Source organism: Molothrus aeneus, chromosome 1, assembly GCF_037042795.1.
Source record: "Molothrus aeneus isolate 106 chromosome 1, BPBGC_Maene_1.0, whole genome shotgun sequence".
Classification (NCBI taxonomy): Eukaryota; Metazoa; Chordata; class Aves; order Passeriformes; family Icteridae; genus Molothrus; species Molothrus aeneus.
In genome coordinates, this window is record NC_089646.1 from 18,332,755 (window position 1) to 18,360,561 (window position 27,807).

Sequence of the window (27,807 nt, forward strand, 5' to 3'; positions counted from 1 at the left end):
ACTGTGCTCAGATATTTAATGTAGTATAATAATGGCATTTTAATGTATATCTGTCCCATGGATTGCTGAACACTTACTGATTATTTGCTTTAATTCTGCTGATCAATAGCATTTGCTTAGTTATTTCAACTGAAGCCTGAAAAGAGATCAAAAACATATTTTTTGTTGTAACTGACTGTTTTAAAGTTCCACTGGAGAGTATTGGTTGCAATGCCTTAATCTTCTGTATCACAGTGTTTGTGGTACTTGTGTACAATTATTTATTTATACATCGATATATTTATATATATGTTCAAGAAATGCAAACAGTCAACACATCTGTTTGTATTTTTCTGTTTTATTCTGGTATTTTATTTTTGTTTTCCTGTATTCTTATTTGTTTCTATCACAGTCATTTTAGTAGTCTGGAATTAGATTAAAACTGGAGTGTATTTTTTAATTCTTGCTCTGTAACTCTGTATCTATTTTTTCCCTAAGAAATGTAATATACATTTATATAGCAAAAGAAATTCCATATTTACAAACATAACAGGTGTTCATCGTTATAATTATTATTACTGCATTCTTAGTATAAATTCTTAAGAAACTCTTTGCCAGGAGTCACTGTAGAATGAACAGAAATTATTGTACCTGATAGCCTAGAGAAATTATATACACATTATATATGCAGGAGTCTGTAGAAAATATGTCAGGGAAGAGGCAAAGATTGGTGAATTAAGTGAGGAGGGGGAAAAGCCAAACCTCACACTCATTAATGGTGAAATTAGTAAGTTTCTCATTTTCAAAATTTGGAGGAATGCAAATATTAATTGGGCAGAGCAGTGGGTAATAATTCATAGACTGGTTGATTTCTTTCATGAAGAGAAACTCAGCTCCAAACCTTTTGACCAGAATCACTTCTTATATGAGATATGTGGAGTCTACCCTGAACTGAGATGCTCCATCTATATTTAAGAGTATCTTATATTTACAGCTCTGAAGAGAATATCAATCAAATGTCCTTTTCATTACAGTTACTTTTGGGAATACTACAGATATTTTGGGAATTTTATTTCAGTATGGTTTTAACTATATACTGTAATTCTTAAGAATGACAGACAGTTAATGTAGGTTAATTTAATATAAAAATCCTTTCCCCCTGCATATGGTTAAGAGTGACATGTTTCTTGAAAAATATCTGCAGCACCTGTTACTAAGCACTTAAATGTGCATCTCTCAGTGAGATAGCAAGTAAAGTCAAGGCAACTGGTTTATTTTATTTAATGTTTCATTTCTATCAAAAGAAACCTTTTCAATGCATCAAGATACAGAAGCTTGCTCATGCCACATAACAGTGGAAGTTATAAAACAATAAGTCCAATAAATGTGGATTGTTGAAGCTGGGTATGCTCATGTGTACGTGGTAAAATATTGTGTAAATAATTTGTGCGTACAAATAGCACAGAACCTGGGCCTTGGCTGAGTAAACAAGACATCCTTGTGCAGCATGAATGAATCATAGGATCATAAAATGGTTTGGCTTGGAAGGGACTTTAGGGATCATCTAGTTCCAGCCACCCTGTCATGGATGGGGACGTGGTTGCCCAAAGACCCATCCAGCCTGGCCTTGAGCACTCCCAGGGAGCAGAGAGCCACAGGTTCTCTGGGCAACCTGTTCCAGTGCCTCACCACTTTCTGAGGAGAGTTTCTTCCACATATTTAATCTTAATCTCCCTTCTTTTAGTTTAAAATCATTCCTTCCTTTTCCTATATCTGCCTGTGGAAATCTCCCACTTTTTTAAAAGCCCCCTTGATGTACTTGAAAGGCTGCAGTGAAGAAGGTCAGAGCCTTCTTCTCTCCAAGCTGGACAATCCCACCTCTCACCAGTCATTGTAGGAGAGGTGCTCCAGCCCTCTGGGGATATTCAGAGTTCTCCTCTGGAACCACTCCAAAGGACCATGGTGTTCCTGGGCTGAGGAGCAGAGCCCAGCCAGGTGGGTTTCAGAGTGAACCCCACCATAACTCTGTCAGCTGCTCTCTGAACTCAGAGTCAGGCTTTGGCTGCCCCTGGCAGAGGGCAGGGAGACCAGCACTGGGAGGTTTGGCATGGCACTCTCTCTGCTGGATGCTCATGTTTCAAGTCCTGGCCCAGCATGGAGAGGCACCCCTAAAAAGCCATCTGCCTTTCTGTTTTGGAGGTGGGCACAGAAAAACAGGCCAGATTGAAATTAAAGGCCTGGTTTTTTCCAGGGATTTTAAATATAGGATGATAAATTCTCATCTAGTTGCAAGATTAGCACAGTCTGCTCACTCTGAGGAACAGGGCAGAGGCGTCAATAGTGACTGAGTCTGTTGGGATTTGATTTAAATGCTCCAAGTTCAGAAAGTTCTTCAGTCAATCCTTTGGATGGCTGTGGGTAAGCGCAAGTCCACATTGTCCCATATTGTTTTGTCTAACTAAACTGTGGAGAGAACTTGCTAACACTTTATATGACGTTCAGAGTTATATCCTAATGCAGTCCAGAACCTGAAAAATATAAAAGCTAAAACTTAAGGCATCATTATGACAGAAGGTGATGGGGATCCAGGGGCCAATATAAAGCCAGAAAATTTTCAGGTGGAAAAAAAATTACACTGAAGTAAGGGCTAGTGGAGAATAAGATATTGTTCAGGATACTGTAGGTAATTACAGAAAAGCTACCAAGGTTACAAAAATAATGAGCCTTCCATTTTAACCATCAATTCAGATACAGTGAAAAAAAGGAAAGTTTTCAGTGAAAAGCACCCTGAAGTATCTCTTTTTAATTCTCTAAACAAGTCTCTGAAAATAGCAATGGATTCATTGACTTTCAGATGCTTCTCTCAGAAGAGAACATGAAAATATCTTAGCAATTCTTTAAGAAAAGTTAAATTATTTGAAAGGAATACTAGTTGCTGAAGTGCTTAAAATTATGGCTATTATTTGAAAGGAATACTAGTTGCTGAAGTGCTTAAAATTATGGCTATTAATAAACTACATGATGCACTGGTGTGTCTAACAGCAGTCTGATTCACTGTGGGTGCATGACCTGCTTTAAATTATTGAATGAATCTGGGTTCTTAAGCATGATATAAATGTGCCGCATAGTAAATTGTCAGTCAGAAATAAATGTAACTAAATATAAATTATATAGACACAGATAAAGATATGGATTACATAACTACATATATAGATTCAGATATTTATACAGAAATGCACTTTTCTGTATATATTTATCTGAATTTGCATATATGCATATAAATATGCGGACCAATATTAAATTCTTCATGTTCTAGCCTGGAAAAAAGGCATGTATAAAATAATTCCAGTTCCCATAATTTAGTGAAAGTATTTATGCTCATTTTAATGAGTCAGGGTCTAGAAAAGTCCCTCAGGAACTAAGTTTGGCTTAAATGATTGTAGTGCAAATACTTCTCTGGAGGTTTTCTTTAAGCACTCGGCTAAGTTACTAAGTTACATAAGTTACTAAGCTAAGCAGGAGAATTGTTTATATAAGTCTCATTTCTGTATTTTAAAGTCTTTTATTCTTTCTTTAAGAACAGTTTTAACTTTACATCTTTTTCCTGAGTTTCAGATGAACTTAACTATAACCTGGCTTTTTTTATTATGTAGTCAACAATAGTTTCTAATCAACCTTGATAAAAAATATTTCTCTTCTAGCCATAGAACCACAGAATAGCCAGACTACAGAAGAGCAGAAAAAAGAAATGAAGACAAAGATTAATTTCTTGGACTTCCAAATGCAACAAAAATTGAGTGTTTGAAGACAGTGAATCTGAAATTTTTGATGCATAGTAACATACACTGAAGTTTAAGTATTTCTCATTGCTTAGCATGTCACAATCATACAATTTTGGAGTGCAAAAATAGCATGGGTATGGGTTTTTTTTAAAAAAACGGAGATGGTTACATTCAAAAGGACTTGAACCTCTCACATTTGGTGGTATTCGTGCTGTCAGTAACTGTTTTATCTGACCTAAAATACAAGTGAAGGAGAGATTTTGGGAAGGAAGCAAAAGAGGTCTTTAATCCCACATTTTGAGTAAAAGAACAGTGGTCTCAGAGGCAAAATTCTGTTCTTTAAGGCATGGGATCAGAAGGTTTGGAGGTAGAATCTCAGAGAATATTTTATTTTAGCTAGTTAAGAATGGACGTTTGGGATGTGTGTTTGTGACTCATTGCGAATGAGATTTATGATGCACAAATGAAAGTCTGATTGCTTCGGTAACTGGAGGTTTCATGCAGGCTTCCTTCATTCTGCAAAGACTGTGAAACAAATACATGATCCTTGCAAATGCCTACTAAGCACCAGCTAGTCCAGTTAGACATGTTTAGTAACTTGTCTTGGTCATTGCTGATGGTTCCTGGAATTTGAGCCAAATGTTGTATCATTTGTTCTCTCATCCATATGGAAGGACCTCTCAACTGTCTTCCTTCTGTTGCTCCCTTCTCAAACCTCTAATACATTCAGCAATCTGCTCACCTATTGGTACTGACCTGGACTGGTTCTTGAGTGGCCATTGCCTTCTTTCTACCACCATGTCAAATTATAATTTCCACCTGAGTTTTTCACAGACAATGAATAGAAAATAACCAGGCATAACACAGCCTATGATTCTTTGGTTTCCCAAGTGCAATCTGTGATTCCATCCCATACCTAGGTGCCAAATGACATTTAGCATTCTTCAGAGCCTTGCTTTCTAAAGTCTCAAGGGAAGAATGAAGCTATAGGGCTCCAGAAAAAGCATAGAGAAACTTAAATGTGACTGCATTTCACTATGATCAAAAATGCATGGGAAATGTTCTGCACTCTCTTTTAGCAAGACAGAAGTATATTCCAGATTACAAAACTGTAGTATGGACTTGGTTTATTTCTTTAGACTGATCACTCTTACTAAATGCTGAATATTGGCTGAATTAAGAAAAATGCTTTTGTTTGGGGGGCTTTTTGTTTGTTTTGGGTTTTTTTAGATACTGAAAGGCTATCAGCTAGATTGTGTTAAAAAGAAACTACATTTTCACCAACAAGGGTGTCATGTTTTTCTGATGACTTGAAAAAATCATCGCTACCTTCCCTGGGGCAATGTGGAGCATCAAGGAAAATATGTGGGAATATTCCTATTTCTGAAATACATTAGCAGTTGCTTTCATAGCAAAATCAGCTTGTCTGGTACATAGTTGTAATATATTTTGATTTCTGAACTTTAGATAGAAAAAATATATTAGTTATCCAAACAAGAATATTCACTGCATTATCAGTTTAACTGAAAGGAAAATACTCCCTTAACTAGAGAAAATTCTTAGAAATAAATTAATTATTAATTTCCTTTAGAGCAAGCCTAACCTTGACACTATTATTATTGAAAAGCAGTTACAATAAATTCATCATTTCAGCTATTTGAAGGAGTATATGGAAAACTGTGACTCAACAAGACTCCTCCAACAGATAGTTGTGTTTTGGCTTCTGCACAAGGCTTGATGGCATTCTCATGAATAGTTGATTAGGCTGGAGAGTGCAATGTCTGCATGCATAATTGAAGCTATACAGAAATAATTGATCTAATTACCAGTGCTATGTAATGTCATTCTGGTTAGAGACCTGTCCCACTGGCTGATGTCTGCCCCACAGTTACTCCTCAAAGAACATATGGGATATTCTGAAGGAATCCTTAATATTTTCAATTACTCCTTTGCCCTGCAAGGTCTCTTCTTGACTGCTTATAAACTGTGTTGAATATTCTCTGGTAACCAAACTCATCCCTGCTTCCATATCCAAGTAAATTATTGGAAGGCATCCCATCTATTGGGACATATGGATTTTCTGTTTGGTATCCCTACATCCTCTCATCAGGAGTGGTGGAATGAACAAAAAATACTAACAAAATGAACAATTTTTAAAGAAGAAATGGCCCTCTTCCCAAGTTAAAGTATTTGCAAAGTACTTTGCGTGTCCTCCCTCATGGGACTATTGCCTCAGGCTTTCTATGAAGATTTTGAATATTCAGATATCGCAGTATATAGACTATGGGCAGAATGCAAGTGCTCAAAGGGGTTTCTTTGCAAAATTTGTCATTTCCACTCTGTCAATGCTGACATCTTGACATGTGAGCACAGTCCCAGAATCCTTATTCAGTACTGACTGCAGGAGCTTTCTCTGGAGACTTTTAGGAGTCACACATGAGATAAATGTATACATAAGCACACACCCAAAGAAGCAAGTTATCAGGAACTGTCTGTGATAAGTGTGAGCTGAGGATGAGGAAAAGTCTTCCCAACATTTCCAGTCTCAAATTCATAATTTTTTGTACCTGTAGTAACAGAGAGACAACCTACCCTAAAAACCAGAGGTAATAAATACCAGACAGAAAATAGAGGTTATTGAAATAAGATTTTTAAACTACTAATCATTGTAGGTGGACCAAAAACAGGCAAGAATGTACTCTTTCAATAGTAGAATGAATTTGCTTCATGTCATCTGATCAAATGTTCAGAGAGGAAAACTCTGAAAAGTTCCAAATTGAAAATTGCATGGTCCAGCTTTCCAAAGAAATATATTAGAACACTGCTAGCCCAGTTTCAGAAAGGAATGGTACAAAAATACTTGATTTTAAAATTATCAGTTTTATGTCAAGAATGACAAGCTAGAATTTCTTTTCAAGATACCAAAGCCCTCATAACTGATGCAAACATAGAGGAATGCTTCGGGTATATGATTCCTATTTAAAATATCCTTGATTGATTTTATTGTGAACTGACAGCTTATGGAGGTATTATTGACACCAGTTCAGAAATTTTCACTCAGTGAAAATAATGTGAATTTCCTTTTTAAAAGGGTGAAACACATCACTTTGGTGACATTCACAAACAGTGTGGAAGTGAGAACAGTTTCAGTGCTCCATGTCAAAGCACAAGTGAAATCATCTCTTGGTTGTATCCAGATAAACCTCATGGATAAATCCAGAGAATTGTGTATACCAAGGTAGAATTAATTGCAGTAAATCTCAGGTATGTTCTTTGCTTAGAATTGTTTTCAGCTAGGGAAATTATTCTTTAAACAAGAAAATAACAATGTTTTAATGCATAGGATTGTTTCTGTGAATGTTTAATGAAATCAATAATTACTTAAGAAAATACATGAAAAAACAGAGGCTTAGGAATGTATGATAATATAAATCAAGTACATTTTAGGAAGTGGACTGTTTCTTTTATCTATTCTTGAAGTTCCTGAATTTAGGATTCAAGTGGTGCATCACTTCCCCCAATTGTCTATCTCCACATACAAGTTTAATAATACGATAGGATTTATAGTAAAGATAATTAGGACTTTATGAGCTTCAACATAGGTTCTTTATTTTCATACAAATATATTTGTATTTAAAATGTAGTATGTAGAACCTTAAACCTTTTAAAGGTAAAGGAGAAAATCATGTCCTAGGTTAACATCCTGCAAAACAAAATATTTTATAAATCCTTTATCTTAGACAGGTTCCAGCTTGTACATCTGCCCCCACCTTATCTTTTTTTCAAATAGAACTTACTCAATTCTTTGCTGCTTTTGTAAAGCAGTTACAAGTATAATCTGTAAGCCCGGCCTTGCTGGGCACGTGTACCCCGGTGTAAAGCTCTGCTGTGGAGGAGGCTCTTTCAGGGCTCAGAGGAGTTACTGCTCTTTGTGGCATGAGAAGTAGAAAAGCACCACACACCTGAGTGGGTGATGCATGACAATAGCATGGGCAGGAAAAGTTAATTCAGCAGGAATAAACGAGGTGCCAACTGTAAAGCATCAAACCATCTTAAAGTTTCCTATCTCCCTCCCATCCCAAAGTTAACTTCAAATCGGGGAAGAAGCCGGGTCTACCCTGCTGCTGGGCAAAAAGGAAAGTGTTGATTGCACCTTGCTCTGAAACTTCATCGCTCCTTCAGCACGAAACACTGAGTTTTCGTAAAGGTATGATGAGAACCATTGGCAGCACGGGGAAGAAGACACTGGTGGTGCTGTGACCAACCTCCAGCCCCGCTCCCACCTTCAGCCCCGCTCAGCCCCGCTCCCCCCTCCAGCCCCGCTCCCACCTCCAGCCCCGCTCCCCCCTCCAGCCCCGCTCCCACCTCCAGCCCCGCTCCCCCCTCCAGCCCCGCGGAGCCGCTCCCGCCCCCGCCGCGGTGGCACCGCAGCCCCCGGGCTGGGCTGGGCCGGGCCGGGCCGGGCCGGGCCGGGCCGGCTCCTCTCGAGCTGTGCACACTCAGACCTGGTGGTACCCACGGGATGCTTGGGAAATCGCTTCGGCGTTTTGCCAGCTGTTAAGGGTGGCCCCAAACACTACTTGTAGATATTTAAAAGAGTGTTATTGACAGTAATATTGGATTATTAATAGCTTGGCAAAATCCATTGGACTCTGTGCTTCAGCTTCCTCATTATATAATCCCCCCTTTATGTGGTTTGGGTTGAAGCTGAGAGTTTTGTCTGTGGATATGTTTTACTTTAGTCTCGTTTTAACATGAGAGCACAAAGGAATGCACACATGGCATCATTAAAAAAATGTGCATACAGTAACTTGGATGCAATAGTGTAGGAAATACTGAAAATCTGCCCCTCGAAGCACCTCTCAAGAACTGAAGGAGCCTGTTCAGGGCCCAGGACCCTTCAGTCTTTTAGTGATGTGAAAGAGCTCCACTAGATCCTGTCATGCCTCTACAGGATAATCCATAAAAGTAGCTGTAAAGTCACCCCGTCCAGGCCCACCACCGGCTAGCTGGATTCATAATCAGCTATGGGTAGAAAAACTCAAAACAGTTGTAAACTATCTTTCATTTAAACTTACATCTGCCATTTTGAAATGATGCTGCGGAGAGATCCACCTTTAGGGATGGCAGAAGGAAGTGTGCAACACTGGAAGGTGAAATTTTGCCACAATATTTACTCTCTTCCTTGTTTAAAGATGATAAAACCGAACACCTACAAACATCTATGCTTTCCATTGTATAGCATCCAGTGCTGTTGATTTTTATGTACTCAGGGAGAGTTTTCTCACAGTCTGGTGTTTGCATCTATTGACTTTGTAATCTATAGACAGACTCTTAATGAGCAGAAAAGACAAGAATCTCAGAGATAAAGCCTTGGAATAACAGTGGGCCTTTACAGCTTGTCAGTAGGAGAAAGCTCAAACATAAATATCTGATTTACAGAAGTAACACAACTTATTTTGATAGATTACATTGTTTCTGTTTCAAATTACTCTGTCAATCGAGAAGGAGGAGGTTAAGAGGTCATATTTTTAAAAAAATGCTTGAAAGGGCTCTTTCAAGGGATTTTTCATAAATTTCACCCCCATAATTAATTGCTTATTTGTGATATTGCAGAACCTCTACTTTGTCTGACAAACACGCTGATTTTGTGAAATGTTGCTTTACAAATCCCCTCAGACAGGAACAGGACCAAAGACCCTGCACGTGGACTGAAATGCAGTGATTTGCACTACACAGCAGCTCCTGACGTGTCTTTGTCGCATTTTCATTTCAAGTTTGATCCTTTTTCCCTTGGTGGGTGAGGCTTTGATGCTGTTTTGACCTGTTTCACTTGGGAATGGATCATACAGAAAACCACATGGGCTTTTTTGCTGTTTTGACCTGTTTCGCTTGGGAATGGCTCATACAGAAAACCACATGGGCTTTTAAGGCAGAAGTGAGGTCAAGGCTGAGAATGGTCTGTGTTGAAAACTTTTAGACCAGTGGTTATCCAGCAAGAGACAGGCAAGGAGAAAGGTTAGGGTGTAAATTCTTGAAGCAAAATGGCCACAGTGGGGGCTTAACTTCATTCTGGAGTATCAACTCAACGCCCTGGGCCGGCCTATCTACTGGAGACGGAGCCTTTTGTCTCTCCCGTGCCCTTTCCGTGTCACCGCCTCCGCGGTGGCACCCACGGCCGGGCTGGACACCCTCAGCACCCACGGGCGTCCCGCCGCCCTCTCGCCGCTCCCGGGGCCGGGCTGTGCTCCGTGTGGGTGCGGAGAGCCCCGCTGAGCCCCGCCCGTGCCGCGCCGCCGTTCGGGGCCCCGAGGGCAGGCGGGGCACGGGGAGGGCACCGGCGCCTCCCGCTTCGGGCAGAGCCGGCGGCGGGCCCGTGGGTGGCTGTGCCCGGAGAGGCGGCGCTGGAGGCCCCGGCGGGTCCCTCGCCCGCCCCGTCCGGCGCAGCGGCGGCGCCGGTGCCGCGACCCGACGGCGCTGGGTCCGTGGGCAGCGTGCGACACCAGGAGCGCCCTCCACACGCGTGGGGCGGCGAGCGGCGGCTGCTTGGCCCCGGAGCCGGCCCTGCCCGCTGCGCCTCCTCTTTTCCAAGGGCTCGATTCCCCGGCAGCCGGCAACAGGAATAAATTACAAAGCCGCACTTAATGTTAGTGACTCTTTAAATGGAATTTTTCATTCAAACTTTGTCATTAAAATAGAAAGGCCTTTTGGTTGTGACCATACAGGCATAATAAATTGTATATGTTTGCGATACTGAATGAATCTTGCCCATATGCTGCACTGCAAGGCTACATGAATGAAGCATTTACCAAATCAGGCCCACCACATTAAACAGAAAAACAATCTTTATTCATGGTAACTTATCAGTTTCAATTAATCAACCTCAACAATAGAAATTCTGATGTGTTCAAGCAACTTGAAAGCAATAGGTCATCTCCAGGGCAGCCATGTTGTGTCTTTGTGCCTATGGCTTCAGACAAAGCAACATCTCCAATAAATGTACATCCCCACACACAGATGTGTGACTATATCTGTATAAACATCCAGGCGCACTGAAGGCCCTGGTGTACACGTACGTAGAAGTGTTTAGCTTTTTGTCATACAAAAAGTAATTGTTTGTAAAAGTAATTTTTTCTTTTTTTGGAGCTCCACAAGTTTAAACAAAAGAAAAGAAATTTCCATTGGATGACCATCCTTTCAGTTTCTCTGCTGCTATGTGAATAGCATTGTGCAAACCATTCCAATGGTATTGAAAAGGGGTAACCATTGGTTTGATTTGGTTACACGGTTTCGTAAAGAGCTCCCTCCCACTGCCTTAGGGTCTGTGAAAGGTCTGTGACCTGTTTAGAACTGCCAAGTGAAATGTCATGTCGCCCCTCCCAAATGGGAGTATCTGCATTCATTTGATCAGTATAAAAAATGATTGGGGATGGCGAGATCAGGGCTTTTGAATTGCAATTTATAGCAGTTTACAAAAATGCACATTGTTGGAAAAGAAAACATGGAAGTGTTTCTTTCTAAATTGCATTACCTGTGAAATGTCATTAGTCTTTTTAGGATATTGCATCGTATTTTTTATGATCTCAGAGAGAGATTTAAATGAAGAAGTTGAGTGTTTGCTTGAGATACGAAGACACAGCGCACTACCTACAGCACCTGCTAAGTTTTGCCATCAGCTGCTGGAGGAAATGTTTCCCCATTCCTCTCCAGCTTGCGTCCATAGCTCTGCTGTCATCACTTGGTGGTACCGCGTATTTCACGAGATCTTGTCATTTTAGTGCAATGACACGAGGCTGCTGCTTTCTGGGAGGGTGGTTTGTTCATGTCCAGGGCTCAGCATCCTCCCACCTCCCGCCGAGCGCTTTGACCACCGCCGCCTTGTCCGGAGACGGCTCCGCCGAGCGCTTAATTTGTTCCTCCTGCGATTGCCCGCACCTGAAAAGAAACAAAACCAAAGCAAACGAAACACAACAGCAAGGGAAAACGAAGGATCGGTTGCACTGATTTAAAACTCTCCTTCCTTCAATGTGCCGTCTCTCACCGCCATACCCCCGGGGGCTGCGCCCTTAATGCGCCCGGTCCGGGGGTTGGGGCGCGGCTCTGGGGAGCGCCGTGTTCTGGGGCTGGGCACCTTCCCTTCCCCGCTCCGTGCCTGTCACAGCCCCCACAGCCTCAGCACTGCCTGGGGAATGCCAGGGCTCCCTGGGGAATGCCAGCGCTGCTGTCACTGCGGGCACAGAAGGGACCGCACGGGGAGCGGTGGCTGCTCTGCGAGCGGTGAGGGATAGAGGAAGGTGCGGGGCAGAGAACAGCGGGGGGACACGGCTGTTTCAGAAGGAAAAGCGAAGGGTGAAGGGACGCCGGGTCCGCCCGGGACGGCGGGTGCCCTGCAGCATGCTGGAGCCAGGCCCCGAGGGCGGGGGCGGGCAGGGATGCTGGCTGCAGGGCCACAAACAGCGCAGGGGGCCCAGGGCTGCTCCTTCTCCTGCAGGTGCCGGCTCGAAGGGTGAAGCTCTCCCTCATGACCTCCGCTGCTCACCTTGCAGGTGCTCTGCTGCCCGCAGCGCAGGGGGTGGCGGCTTGCTCTGAAAAGAGCACCCACGCTCCGGGCCGGCTCACCGCGGCCTCGGCCGGCGGCCAGGTCACTCTGGGACTCCTCTTCCCCCGCCCGGACCGAACTAAAGAAAATGTTTTCTTTTCCTGCTCGCCTAAAGGTGACACCTCAGCACCACGGAGAGCCTTGGATGGGCACCGCCGGGACGCCGTGAGCAGCCCTGGCAGGGCTTCAGCCCCGCGGGCACAGAGCCCTGCGAGAGCAGAGTGGGTCCCTGTGTCCTCTTGGGCTGGTCCGGACCCCGGGACAGGGGACATGGAATGTCCTCGCCACGCAAAAGCTGCACGTCAAGTTCCGCAACCAAGGAGGGGGGCACAGCACTGAGCCTGCCAGAGTGCAAGAAGCGTTTGGACAATGGTCTCAGGCACATGATGTGATTTTTGGGCATGCCCTGCTCAGAGCCAGGAGTTGGACTTCTATGACCTTTGTGGGTGCCCTCCAATACAGTATTTTCTATGATTCTATGACCATGTTGACTGGGTCCGGCACAAATGCTCTTTGTAGCTGTCACCCAAGGCTGAAACGTTAAAACGGGACAGATAAATTATTAGGAGTAAAAGCCTCGAGCGGCTTAATTGGGAAAAGCAGTCCTGGTTCCAACCAATGTCCGTACAATTGCACACTGCAGTCCACCATTATTCGAGCTTCATCTACTATGCACTATATACCACCGTCTCCAAAGGATTGTTGCCCTAGAAACTTGTTTTAAATCTCCAGCTATATATCAACACCTTGTTTTAGCAGTCCTTGGCTGAATTACAGTTACACAGTTTGGCGCTTCTTTCAAATTTCCTCCCATCAGTTTGGCCAAAGAAAGGAATTTTTCTCCTTTAGAAATGAATTGGCTTAATTAGTAAGTAGATTAATGGCAATTGCTGGTGAGTTGGTTTCCAGCAGAGTTTCACCAGAGAGGGTTAATCGGAGTCAGGTCTGGAATCTTTCCCAGAACTGGCTGCCAGCCATTTCCGTCAACCAATCAACCCCGTAAACAAACGCGCCATCCGCTGAAATAGAGTTTATTTCTTACTGTCATCCCGCTGGAGTCATTTCCCCAAACAGCCGCCACCTCGCCATGGGTTTGAAATGGATCGCCCTGAACTCGGGGATTCTGATTTTCAGTGATTTCCCCAAATCTTTGAAGCCTTTCTCCGGCGAAAAAAATATTTGTTGGGCGTATCGGCATTCAATAAACAAGTAACCTGCTTTCAGCAGCCTCCAGCTGAGATTTTTCCCTTCTAAGAAGCTTATAATTCGAGACAAAATCAGTTAGCATAGCAGGGCAATTCAAAACTCTTTTTCAAAGTCACTGTCTCAAACGTGGGGCAAACAAGAGAAACATCAGCATTGACTTTGACATCTTTTTCAGCCTTTCCACTTATTTTTTTTTCTATACCGATACAACGTATTCATACTTCGACTTGCAGCTGCATTAGTCTTGCAAAAAAAAAAAAAAAAAATCCCTGCTGAGAAATGCATATAATAGGAAAAACAGATCGGCTGGACAGCAGCGTAATTAATGCCAGAAAGGGCTGAGGCCGGTTTCATAGTTTGTCTTTTGAGGATATCAAGACGAGACCTGGTGAAAAATGACGCATGCTTTAACATTTCAGAAAGCTGGCAGCTAGCAGCGCTCGCCCCCCCTCCACCCCTCCTTTTTTTTTTAACTTTATGCCTCTGAACAAAGGGGTCGGCAGAACTAGCTAGGTTGTAATGAGTTCTGTGTCCCTAGCACATTAAGTGCATCATGGAAACATATTGTATCGAAATAGTTTGGAGGAGAATACTGGGGATGAAAGAGAAAGGGTGCTTTGATCAGCTCCCTGGGGTCCTGAGTGCGCGCAGACCGACTTGCAAGGACTTATTCAGCTCCAGCGAGACACACTTACAACGCCATTCAAAGAAATTTGCATATCTGTAATTTATCACATTTGTCCCCAACATTTTTGCAAGGTAAATAAAAGTTGGCTGAATAAAAAATATCAATCATCACAGGGCGAGGGAGAGAGGGAGCCGGGAGCACGGCGAAGTGTTTGTTTAACCAGACTCCGTTTGGAAAACTTTTGCTGAACGCGGGGTAAAATTGACCCCGAAGCGTTTTGCAGTTTATTTCAAGGCGGTGACCGCGCTTGTGACCGCAACCGGAGCTCCGCGCCCCGGCCCAGCCCAGCACGGCCCGGCTGGGCCAGACCCGGACCCCCGGGGCCCGGAGCTTCAGCATTCCGCGCTAGCAGCACCCCCGCGCAGCACCGAGCAGCACCTCAGGCCCTCGGACCGCGCCTCGGCCTCGCAGGTCCCAGGAGCCAGGGCTGGCACAGGGGAAACGGGGGAGGTGGAAATAAAAACCTCGGAAAGGGCCCGGGCCAGGGCCTTGTTCAGCTTCAGCCTGCGGCGACCGCGCCGCCACCGGCATCTTCAACTTGACCTTGGCGAGGGGTCCGCGCCTTCGCCTCATCTGTCACCCGCGCCCGGTGACAGTGATGCATTTCACGCATTGTCGGGGCAGGGCACGGGGAGAGCCGTCGGGGACGGGACGGGCTGGCTGCGGAGCGGGTGCGCTGTGTCCGGGCGGTGGCAGGGAACAAAAGTTATAGCGAGACGTCTGTGCGGCTAATTCCGTGAAAGGCGCGTCCCGGTCCCTCCCGCGGGAAGGTCACTGTCGCGGGCTGCGCTCCGCCCAGGGGGGGCCACAGTGCTCCGCGCATCCCCGACCCCGCGCTCCCCACGCCGGCGGGCACGATCGGTGCAGACACGTCCCGAAGGCACCGTGTTTTCCCCCGTTTCCCAAAACAGCCATTCCCAGCCCACCGGCACGAGAGAGGCTCGCCGAGCCGCGTTAACGCTACAGGGTCTCTCCCCACTCGCCCCAACGCGCCTCGAGCCGCTTCTCGCTTCAGCGGCAAGGGACAGCTCCCCGTGGTACCGCCCGAATGGGGGTCGGAGCCGTCGGGGGTCCCCACCTCGGCCGGGGCCGTCCCCGCCCGCCATCCGCTGGGGAGCGTCCGCCCGGGTCCGCGCCGTGGCTCCGGCCCGGCCGTCGCTATGCCCGGGGCCGGCTCGCGGGAGGCGGGGGCGGCGAGCGGCCGCTCTGAATCTGTCCCGGCCCCCGGTGAACTTGGGGGCCTGTGCAGCCGTCGGGGCGCTCGGCGGAGGCATTTCCCAGAACGGGCAGCCTCCTTCATCCGCCCGGGGAGTGCGGAGCTCCTCTGCCGAGGAGTCCTCTCAGCCCGGTCCCCCGGTCCCCTCACCGCGCCCCGGTACGGCAGAGGGCTCCGGCCCCGTCGGGGCGCGGGGCGCTGGCGGCGGCTGCTCCCGCCCGTGCGACCCCGCCGCGCTGCCAGTCCTCGGGGAGCGGACGGCCTCCGCCCGACGGGGCCGGAGGCTCGGGCCGCGCCCTTCCAACTGGAAATCCCGGCGTGGCGAGGCTCAGGGGGACCGGGGTGGCCACGGTCCGTCCGGGCGGGGCAGGGCAGGGCCGGGAAGAGCCTCTCGGCACCCCGGTGCTGTCGTGCGAGGCGCCAGAACGGGGCTGACACGGCGGCACCGGGCCGGCCCTGCCTTCTCCAAGCCGCTCGGCGTTCCAGGTTGCGCAGAGCAGGTGCACGGGAAAAGCGGGGTCCGCGCCGATCCGGGGCGGCAGGCGGAGGCTGGGGACGCGGGGGCCGGGGCGGGCAGGGGGTTGGCGCTCCCGTGGGTCCTCCAGGTGCCGGCTCCCGGCCGCCCGGTCGGGTACGGCGCCCGCAGACGCAAAGTGGAGCGCTGCCGTCGGAGCCGGCGCCGCCGCCCCAGGGGCCGCCCGGGGGGAGCCCCGCTCATTCCGGCGTGGCCGCCGCCAGAGGTGGCCCCGCGGCGCGACGCGACGGCTCCGCGCGGGGCCCCCCCCGGGGCCGCCCCCGGCGCGGCCACCGCACAGGGGGGGCGCCGCCCTCGCCCGCGGGGGCTCCCGGCAGACGGGCCCCCTCTTGGAGACCTCCATGCGCAACGCGGGCCGGCGGGCGGGAGAACCCCGCTGCCGCCGCCCGCTGCCGCTCGCCGGAGCCCCGACGGCGGCGGGTCCGCACCGGGGCTGCGGCCGGGAGCCGCCCCCGGCCCGGGGCCGCCCCGCCCGCCCCCTCCCGGCCGCGGCGGCGGCGCGGGGAGCGGCGGGGCGCACGTGCGCCCGCGCGGGGTCCGGTCCCGGCGAGGCGCGCGGCGGCGCGGGGCGCGGGGGCGGCGCGGGGCCGCGGCGGCGGCGCGAGGGGAGCGGCGCGGGGGGCGCGCGGCGGCACGGGGGGCACGGGCACCCCCCCGAGCCCGGACGGGCCCCGGGAGCGGCGGCGGCGGCGCGCTCGTCCCCGCCGGGCGGTCTCCGGAGAGGCCAGCGGCGGCCGGGCGCGCCTCGCTTGCAGCCGGAGCCATTCATTCCCCGCCCCTTTGTTCGCCCTGAGAGTAACGCCGTGAATTAAAAGAAATGACAATATTTAGTATCTGCTCGCCCGGCCAGGAGAAGGGCCCTTGAGCCTGGCAAAAATCAGGCGGATCATTCATCGTGCCACCCCGCACCTGTGGGCTTGGCATTGAAAACCCCGCGGACCTCTTCCTATTCAACCTAATTATTCCCCTAAGGCGCACAATGGTTGAAATGGAGCAGGTTGGAGTCTGTTTATTGGTCGTAAATGTTTTTCTGAAGATCTTCTGAATCTCATTGTTAGCTCGTTGTTTGAGGCTGCCCTCTTTCTTTCAGACGAGAGTAGCCTTGGACTTTTCAATTTTCAATCGTAACATCTGCTTAATCGTACGGATCAAAATATGGAGACACAAAACATATGTAATGGTTGATTTGTTAAATCCTGGTAATGAGTTATTAACAAGGGAAAACAATAGGGCAGGATGGTGAGAGCCTTATGGTAACAGAGTCACTTTATGCAACGCCTGACGTTTCCCTTCTTGATAAATGGAACTAAGGTCTGAGCGCCAGGTGATAGCAAGAAAATCAATGTCTTTAGGGGCCGGCACCGAGACTTTTTTTCTATGTGAAAAATTAGGAGACATAAAATTTAATTGGCTGATCAGGGGAAAGCAGTGGTCTTAAGTTTAATTGCCAGTAGGCTTAGCGAGGGAGACAAAACAAGATTTGGGCCTGTTTGTTTGCTTGCATCCCAGCGCCGAGTCCAAGTGTATCGTTGAAAATGTGTTTTATTATAACACATGTCATGCTTTACAGTTCCCATATTGTGTAAAGACAATAGTTAATGGTACATTAAAGACAAGCAAACCATGCCAACACGTCTTGGACACATTGTAAGGGCCTCTCTCTTTGCTCGCTTTAGGCAGCTGCAGTCCAGGACCCAGAAGCACAAAAAGAACAAGTTTGAAATACCAGGTGCATCTGAGAGAACCACGACAGGGATTGATATGTTATAGCCCAGGACATGAACCTAGCAATAAAGATATCATTGCGATTGTTTGCGGCTTCCACGCCATGTAAAGCCGGAGGCGCCGGAGCAGGCTGCTTTCTGGCAGCGGAGGCTCTGCCTCCCCGGGCTCCCCCGGCGCCCTCCGCCAAACCCGAGCACCTGTTGGCCAGACCCCGGCCCCGTCGTGGGAATCGCCTCCCGCCCACGCTTCCAGGTCTCGGCAGCGCGGTTTGTTGTGGAGTTATTTAGGACCATTCCCACCGGCTGCGGGATGCTTTGGAAAGCGGGAGGTTTACCAGGGGACACTCAACTGGTGTTTGTTCGACCTCGCAGCTGGTACTCGGTGCCAGCGAGAGATGCGTGAATGAAAGAGGGATGAGATCCCGGGCTCGGGAGGCTTCACGCCCCGCGCCTCGCAGGGCGCTCACCCGACTGCCGGCAGATGAGAGGCCCTGGGAACCGCGGCGGGACGGGTTCACAGTGCCCACGGCAGCCCCTGCCTGCGCACGGCTCTGCCCAGGAGTCACGCACGCCTTCCCATCCCTTTGCTGGCTGTGCAGGCGAGCGGTCTGATGCTTCCCTTCCTTTGGGTGGGGGGGCTTGTTGTTTTTTGGGTTTTGTTTGTTGCTTTAGTTTTTCGGGTTGGGTTTTTTTGTTGTTGTCGTTGGGGTTTAGGGTTTTTTGTTTGGTTTGGTGGGGTTTTTTTATGGAGGACTGTCGGTTTCGGTAATTAAGTTGTCTTTACACCTGGGGCATCACGAGTGATGCTGGTTCCGGAAGCACAGCATCAGCCCGCACACCTAGAATCCGCACCTCCCTGCTGCGAGACTGCGGGAAGCAAACCGCCTGCAAGTGCCTCTAACACTCCCTCCCACCCCAAGCGGGGCTGGGGATTCCCCCCCTTTTGTTCTCTCCGACCCTGCTTTCCAGCTCCCGCGGGGCTGCGGGGAGCGGCGGAGGGAGGCGGGACGGTCCCGGGGCCCGGACGGGCCTCCCCCGCCCCCGGGGCGCCGTCGGGGCAGTGCGGGCGCGGAGGGGTGGCCCCACGGGAGCCGGTGCGGTGTTTTGGGGGACAGCGGGGCTTCTGGGAGCGGGGCAGGGAGGCGGGGAGCCGCTGCCCACGGGGCCTCGGGGGCAGCGCTAGAGGGTGCAGCTCACGGCCGCGGGGAGGAGGGGGCAGGCGGCTGGGAACCGGGGTTGCGTGGCTGTCAGTCACGCCTTCCCCACGCTGGTCCGTACCGCGCCGAGCCGTGTTTCTCACCAGCAAACCCCCCAAAGGTGCCGCAAGAGCTGCGAGCGGCGTTGCGTGAGCCGCCGGGTCCCTCTGGGCCGGGGGACCTGCATAGGCGCGTCCCTCCTGCCCTGTGCGGCGGATTTTGTCGCAGGAGCGCGGCGCTGGGGTGAATGGATGATGAGTCAGTCAAAAGGAGCTGTCAGTCTCTTTGAAGATTGCGTTTAAAGGGACTTGCCAAGTCAAGACGGGAGAGTGACAAGATAGAGACCCTGGTGCTTTACATGCGAAGGCCGGCTCTTCCGCTTCATCTGCACCATACTAAAGGATGTGTTGAAGCATTGAATCACAAAAAAGTGGCACGCCAAAGAAAAGGTGCCACATAACAATGATTGTAGTGTTTTAATTGTGGGGGAATCGCATCACCAAAGCCAATTGAGACGAACGAGGCTATACACAGAAGGAAACGGTACAACACTTCCATAACTTATAATTAAACTGAAGTCCGACTAACATTTGACTTTCTAATGAGTGTAATGAGATTACATGCCTGATGGAAGCATTTGTGAAAAAGCGACTTTCTGTGTTTAATGAGGTCCTAATACAGGACAAGATCGAATTATAGGTCGGCTCTTTTTCTCCCAAAGAGCCCCGTTTAAGTTCAATGACACCGGTACCGCCCGCCTGCCGCCGGACGGGGCGAGGCTTGCGGCCGGTCAGCCCCGCCACAGCCCAGAATCGCACGAAAAGTGAGCAAATAAATAAGTAGTGATCCCCCACCACCCAGCCCCCGCCCCGGGCCAGCCTCGGCGTGTTTGTGTGTGTAAGTAGCTCCTCTAATTGCTATTGGAATAGATCCATGCCATCCGCGCTAGGGAACTAAATGTGTTTAACTAGGTTAATGCAATTAGCATGCATGCAACATATTGCTCCCACTTTGAGGCAGTTTGGGAAAAAAAAAAAAAAAGGAGAAGGAGAGATGTACAGTATATTATGAGTTATAATTATACCTTGGCTCACCCGGGCGGTTCCCATCCGCCTGGGCACCGCGCGGGGACAGCTCTGCTCCGGCCGCGGGCCTGGCCGGGCATCTGGGACTCTGCCGGGGGCTGAGCCGCGGGTGCCACGGGAAAATCAGCACCTGCGGCGTCGGGCCGAGCCCCCCGTCCCAGCCCGGGGCCGCCCCCCCGCTCCCGCCGGGAGCACTCACAGCCCCCAGCCCGCCCGGCCCCTGCCGCCCCCACCCCTCGCCCCCGGGCAGGTGCAGCCCAGCCGTCCCTTCCGCAGCCGGGCACGCTGAGCTGGGGCTACCAGAGCGATTCTGCCACCAGTTGCACGATGGCTTTGCCATCCCCCTATCCCCCCTCCCCCGCCCCCAGCGGCAGCCCCAGGGCGAGGGGCGCGGGGGCTGTTTCCAAGGCGCGGCCGGTGGGAGAACCGCGGAAGGCTCGGGGCAGCCGGCAGAGCCCCAGGCCCGCCCGGCCCCCAGCCTCGTCCTTCCCTCCCCGGCAACTTTCAGGAGCAGCTTTGTGCGGCTCTGGACAGCGCGCCCAATCCCACGGCGGCGCGGTCGGGGGTACGAGGCGGGGGACACACACCCTCGCAAGGTTTGTGTTTGGGGGCTCGGGTCTTCCAGCTGGAAACCACAAGCGGTGCTGAGACACTGAAAGGAGGGGACCTTCTAGAGGTAGACAAAGACATCAGTTGGAAGCACTTCAGGAGAGGACGTCAAAAGGGGTGGAGAGAAGGCGAAAGTGTGTCCCCGCCCGTCCCCGTCCCCCCGGCGCTATAAGCGCAGCCCGAGCCGGCGGTGGGGCAGAGTGAGGCCAGCATCTGGGCTGAGGATGCCATAAGCCTTGGGGCTCAGCCCGCCTGGACACCGGTCCAGGCGTTCATTGCAAGGCTTCCTCGGGATGTGGCGGGACCCTCGGAAGCCGCTTCCCACAAATATACTGCTCCACAACGTACAATTCGGGTTTATTATTAACAAACACAAGGAGAGTCCACGTGCGGCAATAAATTATTTTCACAGGTTCTGACGTATTGCCCCCATTAAAATAAAAAAAAAAAAAAGGTGCTGGTGGAATAAACCTATTGCATATCTTTAAAAAAATCAAGATAAATTATATAAATTATATATTCAAAACAAACGATTCTACCTCATTATCACTACTCCGTAATAAATAGATAAATAAATTTGATTGCCCTTAGAGTCTGAATCTTAAATTACATTTACAATATAGGTCTCTACATACAGCATGTACAGAGCGGGCGGGGGCGGGGACCACCCGCGCGGCGCCTCACGCCACGTAGTCGAAGGGGGGCTCGTTCTCTATGTCGTTGACGGAGGGTTTGTTGTTCACCTTCCGCGGGTCCTCGGGGGTCCACACTTTGGCTGTCCGGATGATGTTTTGCTCCTTGAGCTGCTTTTCATCAGTCCACGACAGCGAGTGACCGGCCAGAGGGGGGAGTCCGTAGTCGGGGTCGCTCGGAGAGGGAGATCCTGGAGGGCAGGAGGGAAAAGGGAGGCAGGGGGTTATTGCCGGGGCCGGCATTCCTGCGGAGCGCGGTGCCGGGCCGCGCCGGGCCGTGCCGGCCCGCCACTTACTTGTGCCGCGGTGGCAGATGATGATTTTCTTGGGCTGGCTGGGGCTCTCGCTGCTGGCGCTGCGCAGCGGCAGGTCGGACTGCACCAGCTCGCTGAGGAAGTTGATGTAGCCGATGGCCAGGCGCAGCGTGTCCACCTTGGAGAGGCGCTTCTCGTAGGGCAGCGTGGGGATGTGCGAGCGCAGCCCCTCGAAGGCGTCGTTGATGGACTGCATCCGCCGCCGCTCCCGCACGTTGGCGGCCTGACGGAGCTGCTGCAGCTCCGCCTCGGAGCGCACCCGCCGCCGCCGCTTGGCCGAGCCCAGCGCCTGGAGCCGCCCCCCGGGGGACAGCAGGGCCGCGCCCGCCGCCCCGCAGCATTCGTAGGCGAAGCCGGGCGAGGCGGGAGACGGCGGGAAGGCGGCGGCCGGCGCCGGGCAGCGGTAGCCGACCTCGGGGTCGCCGCCGTCGCGGTAGTACTCCTGCAGCTGCCGGCTGAGGAAATCCACGTCCGGCTCCAGCAGCCCGTCCGCGGCCAGCACGTCCCGCGGAGGCGGCTCGGAGAAAAAATCCTCCTCGTCGAAGTAGGGGGGCGAGGAGAAGGAGTCCAGCCCCCCGGCGAAGTGCTCCAGCAGCACGGTCTCCATGCTGCTCCCGGGCCCGGCGCGGACGGGACGGGGCAGGGGGGCAGCCCCGCCGGGACGCGCCCGCAGCCGCTGTCTCCGGCCCGCTGCCCGAGCCGCCCCGGCGGTGGCGGTGGCGGTGGCGGGGCCGCCCCCGCCCTGCCCTGCCCTGCCCTGCCCGCCGCGGTGTGGCGGGGCCGGGCCTCGCCGCCGCTCTCCGGGAGGGGCCGGAGCCGCTGGCGCCGCGGGCCGGCACGCGAGGGGTCTTATAACGACATCCCCGGGCGCGTGCCGCCGGGCCCCGCCGCCAGCCAATCAGAGCGCGCCGGGGAGGGCGGGGGACCCCGCGCGCGGCCGGGGGGCGGTGCCCAGCACCGGGCGGGAGGGGGCGGGCGGGACCCGACGGAGCCCCCGCCCGGCACAGCCCCGCACAGCCCCGCACAGCCCGGCACAGCCCCGCACCTCCCGGCACAGCCCCGCACCGCCCCGCACCTCCCGGCACAGCCCGGCACAGCCCCGCACCTCCCGGCACAGCCCCGCACAGCCCCGCACAGCCCCGCACCTCCCGGCACAGCCCGGCACAGCCCCGCACCTCCCGGCACAGCCCGGCACCGCCCCGCACCTCCCGGCACAGCCCCGCACAGCCCCGCACCTCCCGGCACAGCCCGGCACCGCCCCGCACCTCCCGGCACAGCCCCGCACAGCCCCGCACCGCCCGGCACAGCCCCGCACCTCCCGGCACAGCCCCGCACAGCCCCGCACCGCCCGGCACAGCCCCGCACAGCCCCGCACCTCCCGGCACAGCCCCGCACCGCCCGGCACAGCCTGGCACAGCCCGGCACAGACCCGCACCGCCCGGCACAGCCCCGCACGGCCCCGCACCGCCTGGCACAGATCCGCACCGCCCGGCACAGACTCGCACTGCCGGGCACAGACCCGCACCGCCCGGCACCGCCCGGCACAGCCCCGCACTGCCCCGCACCGCTCCGCACCGCCCCGCACTGCCCCGCACTGCCCGGCACTGCCCCGCACAGCCCCGCACCGCCCGGCACAGACTCGCACCGCCCGGCACAGACCCGCACTGTCGTGGCCGCAGCTCCCAACGGCGGCCCCGCACGTCGAGCGAGGGGCCCCGGAGCGCCTCGGCACCTCTCCTCAAGAGCCGCTACCGAAACGCGCCTCTGGGCTTTGGCACGGCCTCCCTCTCGGCACCGGGAAGCGTCACCCCTGCACGTCTTACCCCCAGCGCTTCTCCCGCTCTCCCGGGAGTGCCGGTCCCCGCCGCCAGCAGAGCCGCTGTCACAGCGGGCATAGGGGAATCGATGGCGCGGGTTTTTCGTGGCGTTCGAACTGAAGGCAATTCTATCGCAACATCAAAATTCATCACGTCAGCTCTCTGGCCTGGCCGTGCATCGATTTTGACCTCACCGGGCCCCGTTGCGTTCTCCCTTTTCCCACTCCCATTGCTCCTCTCTGGACGAGCTCGCTCGGCAGAGGCTCTGTTAATAATTCCCTAACAGACTCTCACTGATTAAAGCCTTAAAAATTCTCACTAGGGTGAAATGGATTACCCGCCAGATTAGGAGAGGATTATCTCTGTCATTAGCGCTGCAATAGTTTGTCCGGCAGAGTCTGTCCAGGTTTATCGAAAGTGACTTTCCAGCGTGCCACCAGCGCGGGCAGAGATCAAACTCCGCGTGGAAACGTCCCCGGGTCTATCAGCAGAGCAAGACAGGGCCAGCTCCGGGAAGGTAATAAATGACCGGACTTCAAAGCAGCTGACATCGCCGTGATAAGGGCAGGGAAACGCGTGAGTCACGGGAGGGAACAAAGAGCTTTGCAAGAACCGCTTCTTGGAAAGTCCCGCCTGCAGACGGCCCACGCGAAAAGAGCGAGAAGGGAAGGCGGAGACCTGTGCGCGAAGTCAGGAACCGCCCACGAGTGGCCGTGGGACTGCTCCCACCGTGCCGGAAAGGGGAAACTGTGGGAATGTCCCGTTACAGGGGCGATGCAATGGCAGCGCAATTCCCCGTTCACGTCCACCCGCGGGGCGGGACCGGGGACCTCGGAGGGGCCTGGGATGAGTGCGTCCGGACTCCTGTTTCCATTCACGGCCGCCATCCTTCGATCTGTCACCACGCACTCTGTCCAGAGCCAGGCTGCTGGATGCCCATCCCCGCAGCGCTGCGGAGTGCCCCCGACACTGCCTCTGCCCCAGGCTGAGCCAGCCCCGCTCCAGGAGAGCCCTCCCGCCCCAGGCAGCTGCCCCAGCTTCCTCTGCCTCGTCAGCCCTTCGCCCCTCACGACTGTTTGCTGCACCGGCTGTCCAAAAAATGCCCGCAAGTCTTAGATGCGGTCTCACGAGCGTCGAGTGCGGGCAATTATCCCTTCCCTGGGTTCCGTGGGCTGTGATGGTGTTCACACCGCTCAGAGCTGCTGCTGGCACTCCGTGCGGCCGGGGCACAAGGCTGGCTTCCCCCAGGCTCGCTGCCCGGTGGCCTGGTGGGGACCGCTCCGAGCGGCACCGAGCACGGCGGCCAGGAGGCCCCTCGGCGTTCCCAGCTGTATCTTGGCAGAGGCATCGCTCACCCTCGGGTCACTCTTCCCGAGCAGCCCTGTCCCGCTGAGCCGAAAGACCCACCTGGGAGAGCAAACACAGCTTCGACACCGCACCGACAGAGATGTTTTCCCTTCCCTGCCCCGGGGCTCCCCAAGGGGTCGCGCTGCCCCCTGAGAGCATCCCTGTCCCTCCTTTGCCCTCCTCAGCGCTGGCTGGATTAAATGCTTTGCCACCCCACGGTAGATGGATGTGAGGCGCTGGTGGGAGGCCAGGGACCTGTCGTGGTCTTGAGGCTGCTGGGCGGGATGGAGAGGCTGGGTGGTCCGGGAGAGTCCACGGCCCCCCCAGCAGCCCCACGGCCCCCGGGAGCCGCCAGGTTACCCACAGCCGGTGCCGCAGCTGTGCTGCTCTGCCGAGCTGCGGCGCCCGCTCCCCTCCAGCAGCCCGGGCTCCAGGCCTGTGCAGAGCCGGGAACAGGGGCTCAGCTCCTGACCCTTCTTGTCCCGCTGGGACACACCTGAACGGGAGCCTGCTCCTTCCCCACCTTGGCCCCGTGCAGCGCAGAGGAATCTCCTTTTTCAAAAGCAAGTGGATTTGAGTGCAGCCAGGGAATGATCGCTACGGGCGGAGCACCATAGCCAGAAGCACAAGTATAAATCTAACATATACCTTGCATCCCTCTCAAATCCATGTCACACCTACCGCAAAACACACCGAAAATGAAGAAAGCAAACCCCTAGCAACACCGAGGTGAATTCGGGGGAATTTCCTGGCCACAGAGCTGGCTCTGTTCCCTCCCTCCCAAGGAGTCATCACCCATGGTGGCGAGTCCTTGCTCATGCCACTTTCTGGCTGGAGCCAGACACTTGAAAGCCGATGAGCAAACCATGTCGAGTGGCTCCTGACCCCGCTGCTCCTGCTCGAGACACGCAGAGCCACATCCACCCGCCTTGCAAAGTTTCCCCCAGGTCAGACAGGCTAAGTGCCACCGGATCGTGAAGGGGAATAACACCCCCAAACAGGCTCTTTTCCCCAAAACCTCTGCCACCAGCCTCCTCCCAGCGCAGCGTTTTGACCACGGTATGTCCCTCTCCTCGAGAGCATGACAAGGCCGGGGTGCCCCTCCTTAACGCCGTGGTGGAGCATCTTCCCGACAGCCTTACTGAAGGTCTTAAGGGGTAAGAAAGAGGAGAAGAGGATCTCTCCTGTTGATCCAAGAGGAACAAATGCCCAGAGGGAGTGGGGAACCCAGTTCATTTAACCATGGCAATCTTTCCCCTTCCCCCCGGGCTGCCGGTGCCTGCTCAGCTCTGGCGCACGGTGTGATGCGAATGCCACACTGGGGAGGTGGCACGACACCACCGGGCCACAAAACTCAGGCAGGTAGCCTGGGAAGTCAGTCAGTGCGGTCTGTCTATCCCTGAGAGGCAGCTCCGTCAGGACCGACGGCGAAGGGAGCAAGTTGCAAAGGGAAGCGGAGGGATATTTTGAGAAGCCACTGTTTCCAAACTGTTGGGGGCTCGGAAACCGGTCTTGAAACCAGCCAGACCTAGCAGATCATTGGAAAATCTGAGAGCAGTGCCCCAGGGAGGAAAACGATGCAGGGAGACCCCCACGACAGGCGCGGGCAGCGCTCTGCCCGTGCGCTGGGGTGCGCAGGCAATGGAACATCGCTCCCCGGCTCCTGAGCGCTCGATGCGACACCCGGCAGGAGCGATTCCTTCGCTGTGCCGGACTCAGCCCTCACCCCTGCTGCAGTGATGGCTTTAAAGATGAACGATTCCAATTCGTACATTTGCCTTTGGGAGATGAGTACCGTCTCCGAAGGAACCGCCAGAGGCGCGGGAAGGTTCCTCTCGGGTTGCCCAAGATATTACAAAAGGAAAACTGCAAAAACCAGGAGCATGTACAAGCGGAACCTGGGCCGCCGCACCGCACTTGGGCACCACCGCCTGTGTCGCAAACTCCCTTCTTTCAATATTTGTCCAGCATGGATGTCTCACCTGGCCCCGTTTTGCTCTCGGGAAGGACACCTCCCTGCACCACTCTCCAGCAATGAAAACGGATGAACAGCGCTTGACACATGGTTATTTCAATTCGCCGAGGGCAGTAACAAGTGTTAAAGGGGAGGTGGAAGGGGGGTGGACAACGAAAACACCTTTGGACACCTTTGGGTGCACGCCAAAAGGCGCATCGCCTTTCTCTCGAAGTCAGTGACCACACCACAAGTCCAGCTGGCAGCCACCTTCACGGGAACCAGGATTCGCCCAAGGTCCAGAGACAGGGCGGGACATGGGGCCATGCAGGGCTGCCTGAGCAGTCTGGCCCACCAGCACCCACTCCCGACACTCCACGGACCACGCAAAGCCCCTCGCCGGGGGAATAAGGAGAGGGCACGAACTTCGCATTGAAGAGACCCAGAGCACTCTCGGCCCTGACTCTGCTGGGGTGCTCGGCCCTGTGCACTCCCCCGCGCAGTAAATCGAGCCCAGCCCAGGAGAGAGGCCGAGTAGGAATTTATGATAGAATTTGTTTTATTTTTAGGGTTGTGCTTTGTTTTAGGGGGGGTTGGCAGTTGCATCTTACCGCTGCCCTTACTACGGAGCGCTGGGCTGGTTGCAGTGGCAGCTGCAGGGTGTGGTTGGTTGGTAAGCTTGGGGGCTTCCTTTGTGTCTCTGGTGCTTGTTATGGTTTATTTGGGGAGGATGTTGGTAGTGTTTGTTAATTCAATGTCGTTGGCGGCGGATCCTTACCCAGAGGCCTGGGCCAGCTCGGGTGTTTCAGAGGCTCCTCTTGTCCAGGGCAAGAGGCGCGCTGGGCCCGCCGCCACCTATCGCTTCCCGCTGATAGAGAGCTTTCCTCTGAGGTCTCTTGGAACCGGGACGAGAAGCGAGGGCAGTCCCTCGCCCCGGAGGGGCTGCAAAGCTCACGGGACATGCTCTGCCCTCAGCGGGACAGGCTGCCAGTCCCGGCTCGCTGACTGTCCCAGCACCTGCCGAGCTGAGCACGTCGGACCGGGCCCGAGGGTCGGGTCCTGGC

At 53.1% G+C, this 27,807-nt stretch overlaps 1 protein-coding gene across 1 annotated transcript; it reads right to left on the minus strand.

Annotated features, from left to right (window-relative positions):
* Positions 1 to 21,299: 21,299 nt before the first annotated feature.
* Positions 21,300 to 22,232, minus strand: PTF1A (pancreas associated transcription factor 1a). The gene is made up of 2 exons (XM_066561402.1): positions 21,608 to 22,232; positions 21,300 to 21,502 (listed from the first exon to the last, which is right to left on the minus strand). Exons 1-2 carry the CDS (start codon positions 22,230 to 22,232, stop codon positions 21,300 to 21,302), a joined length of 828 nt encoding a protein of 275 aa, XP_066417499.1.
* Positions 22,233 to 27,807: the final 5,575 nt, after the last annotated feature.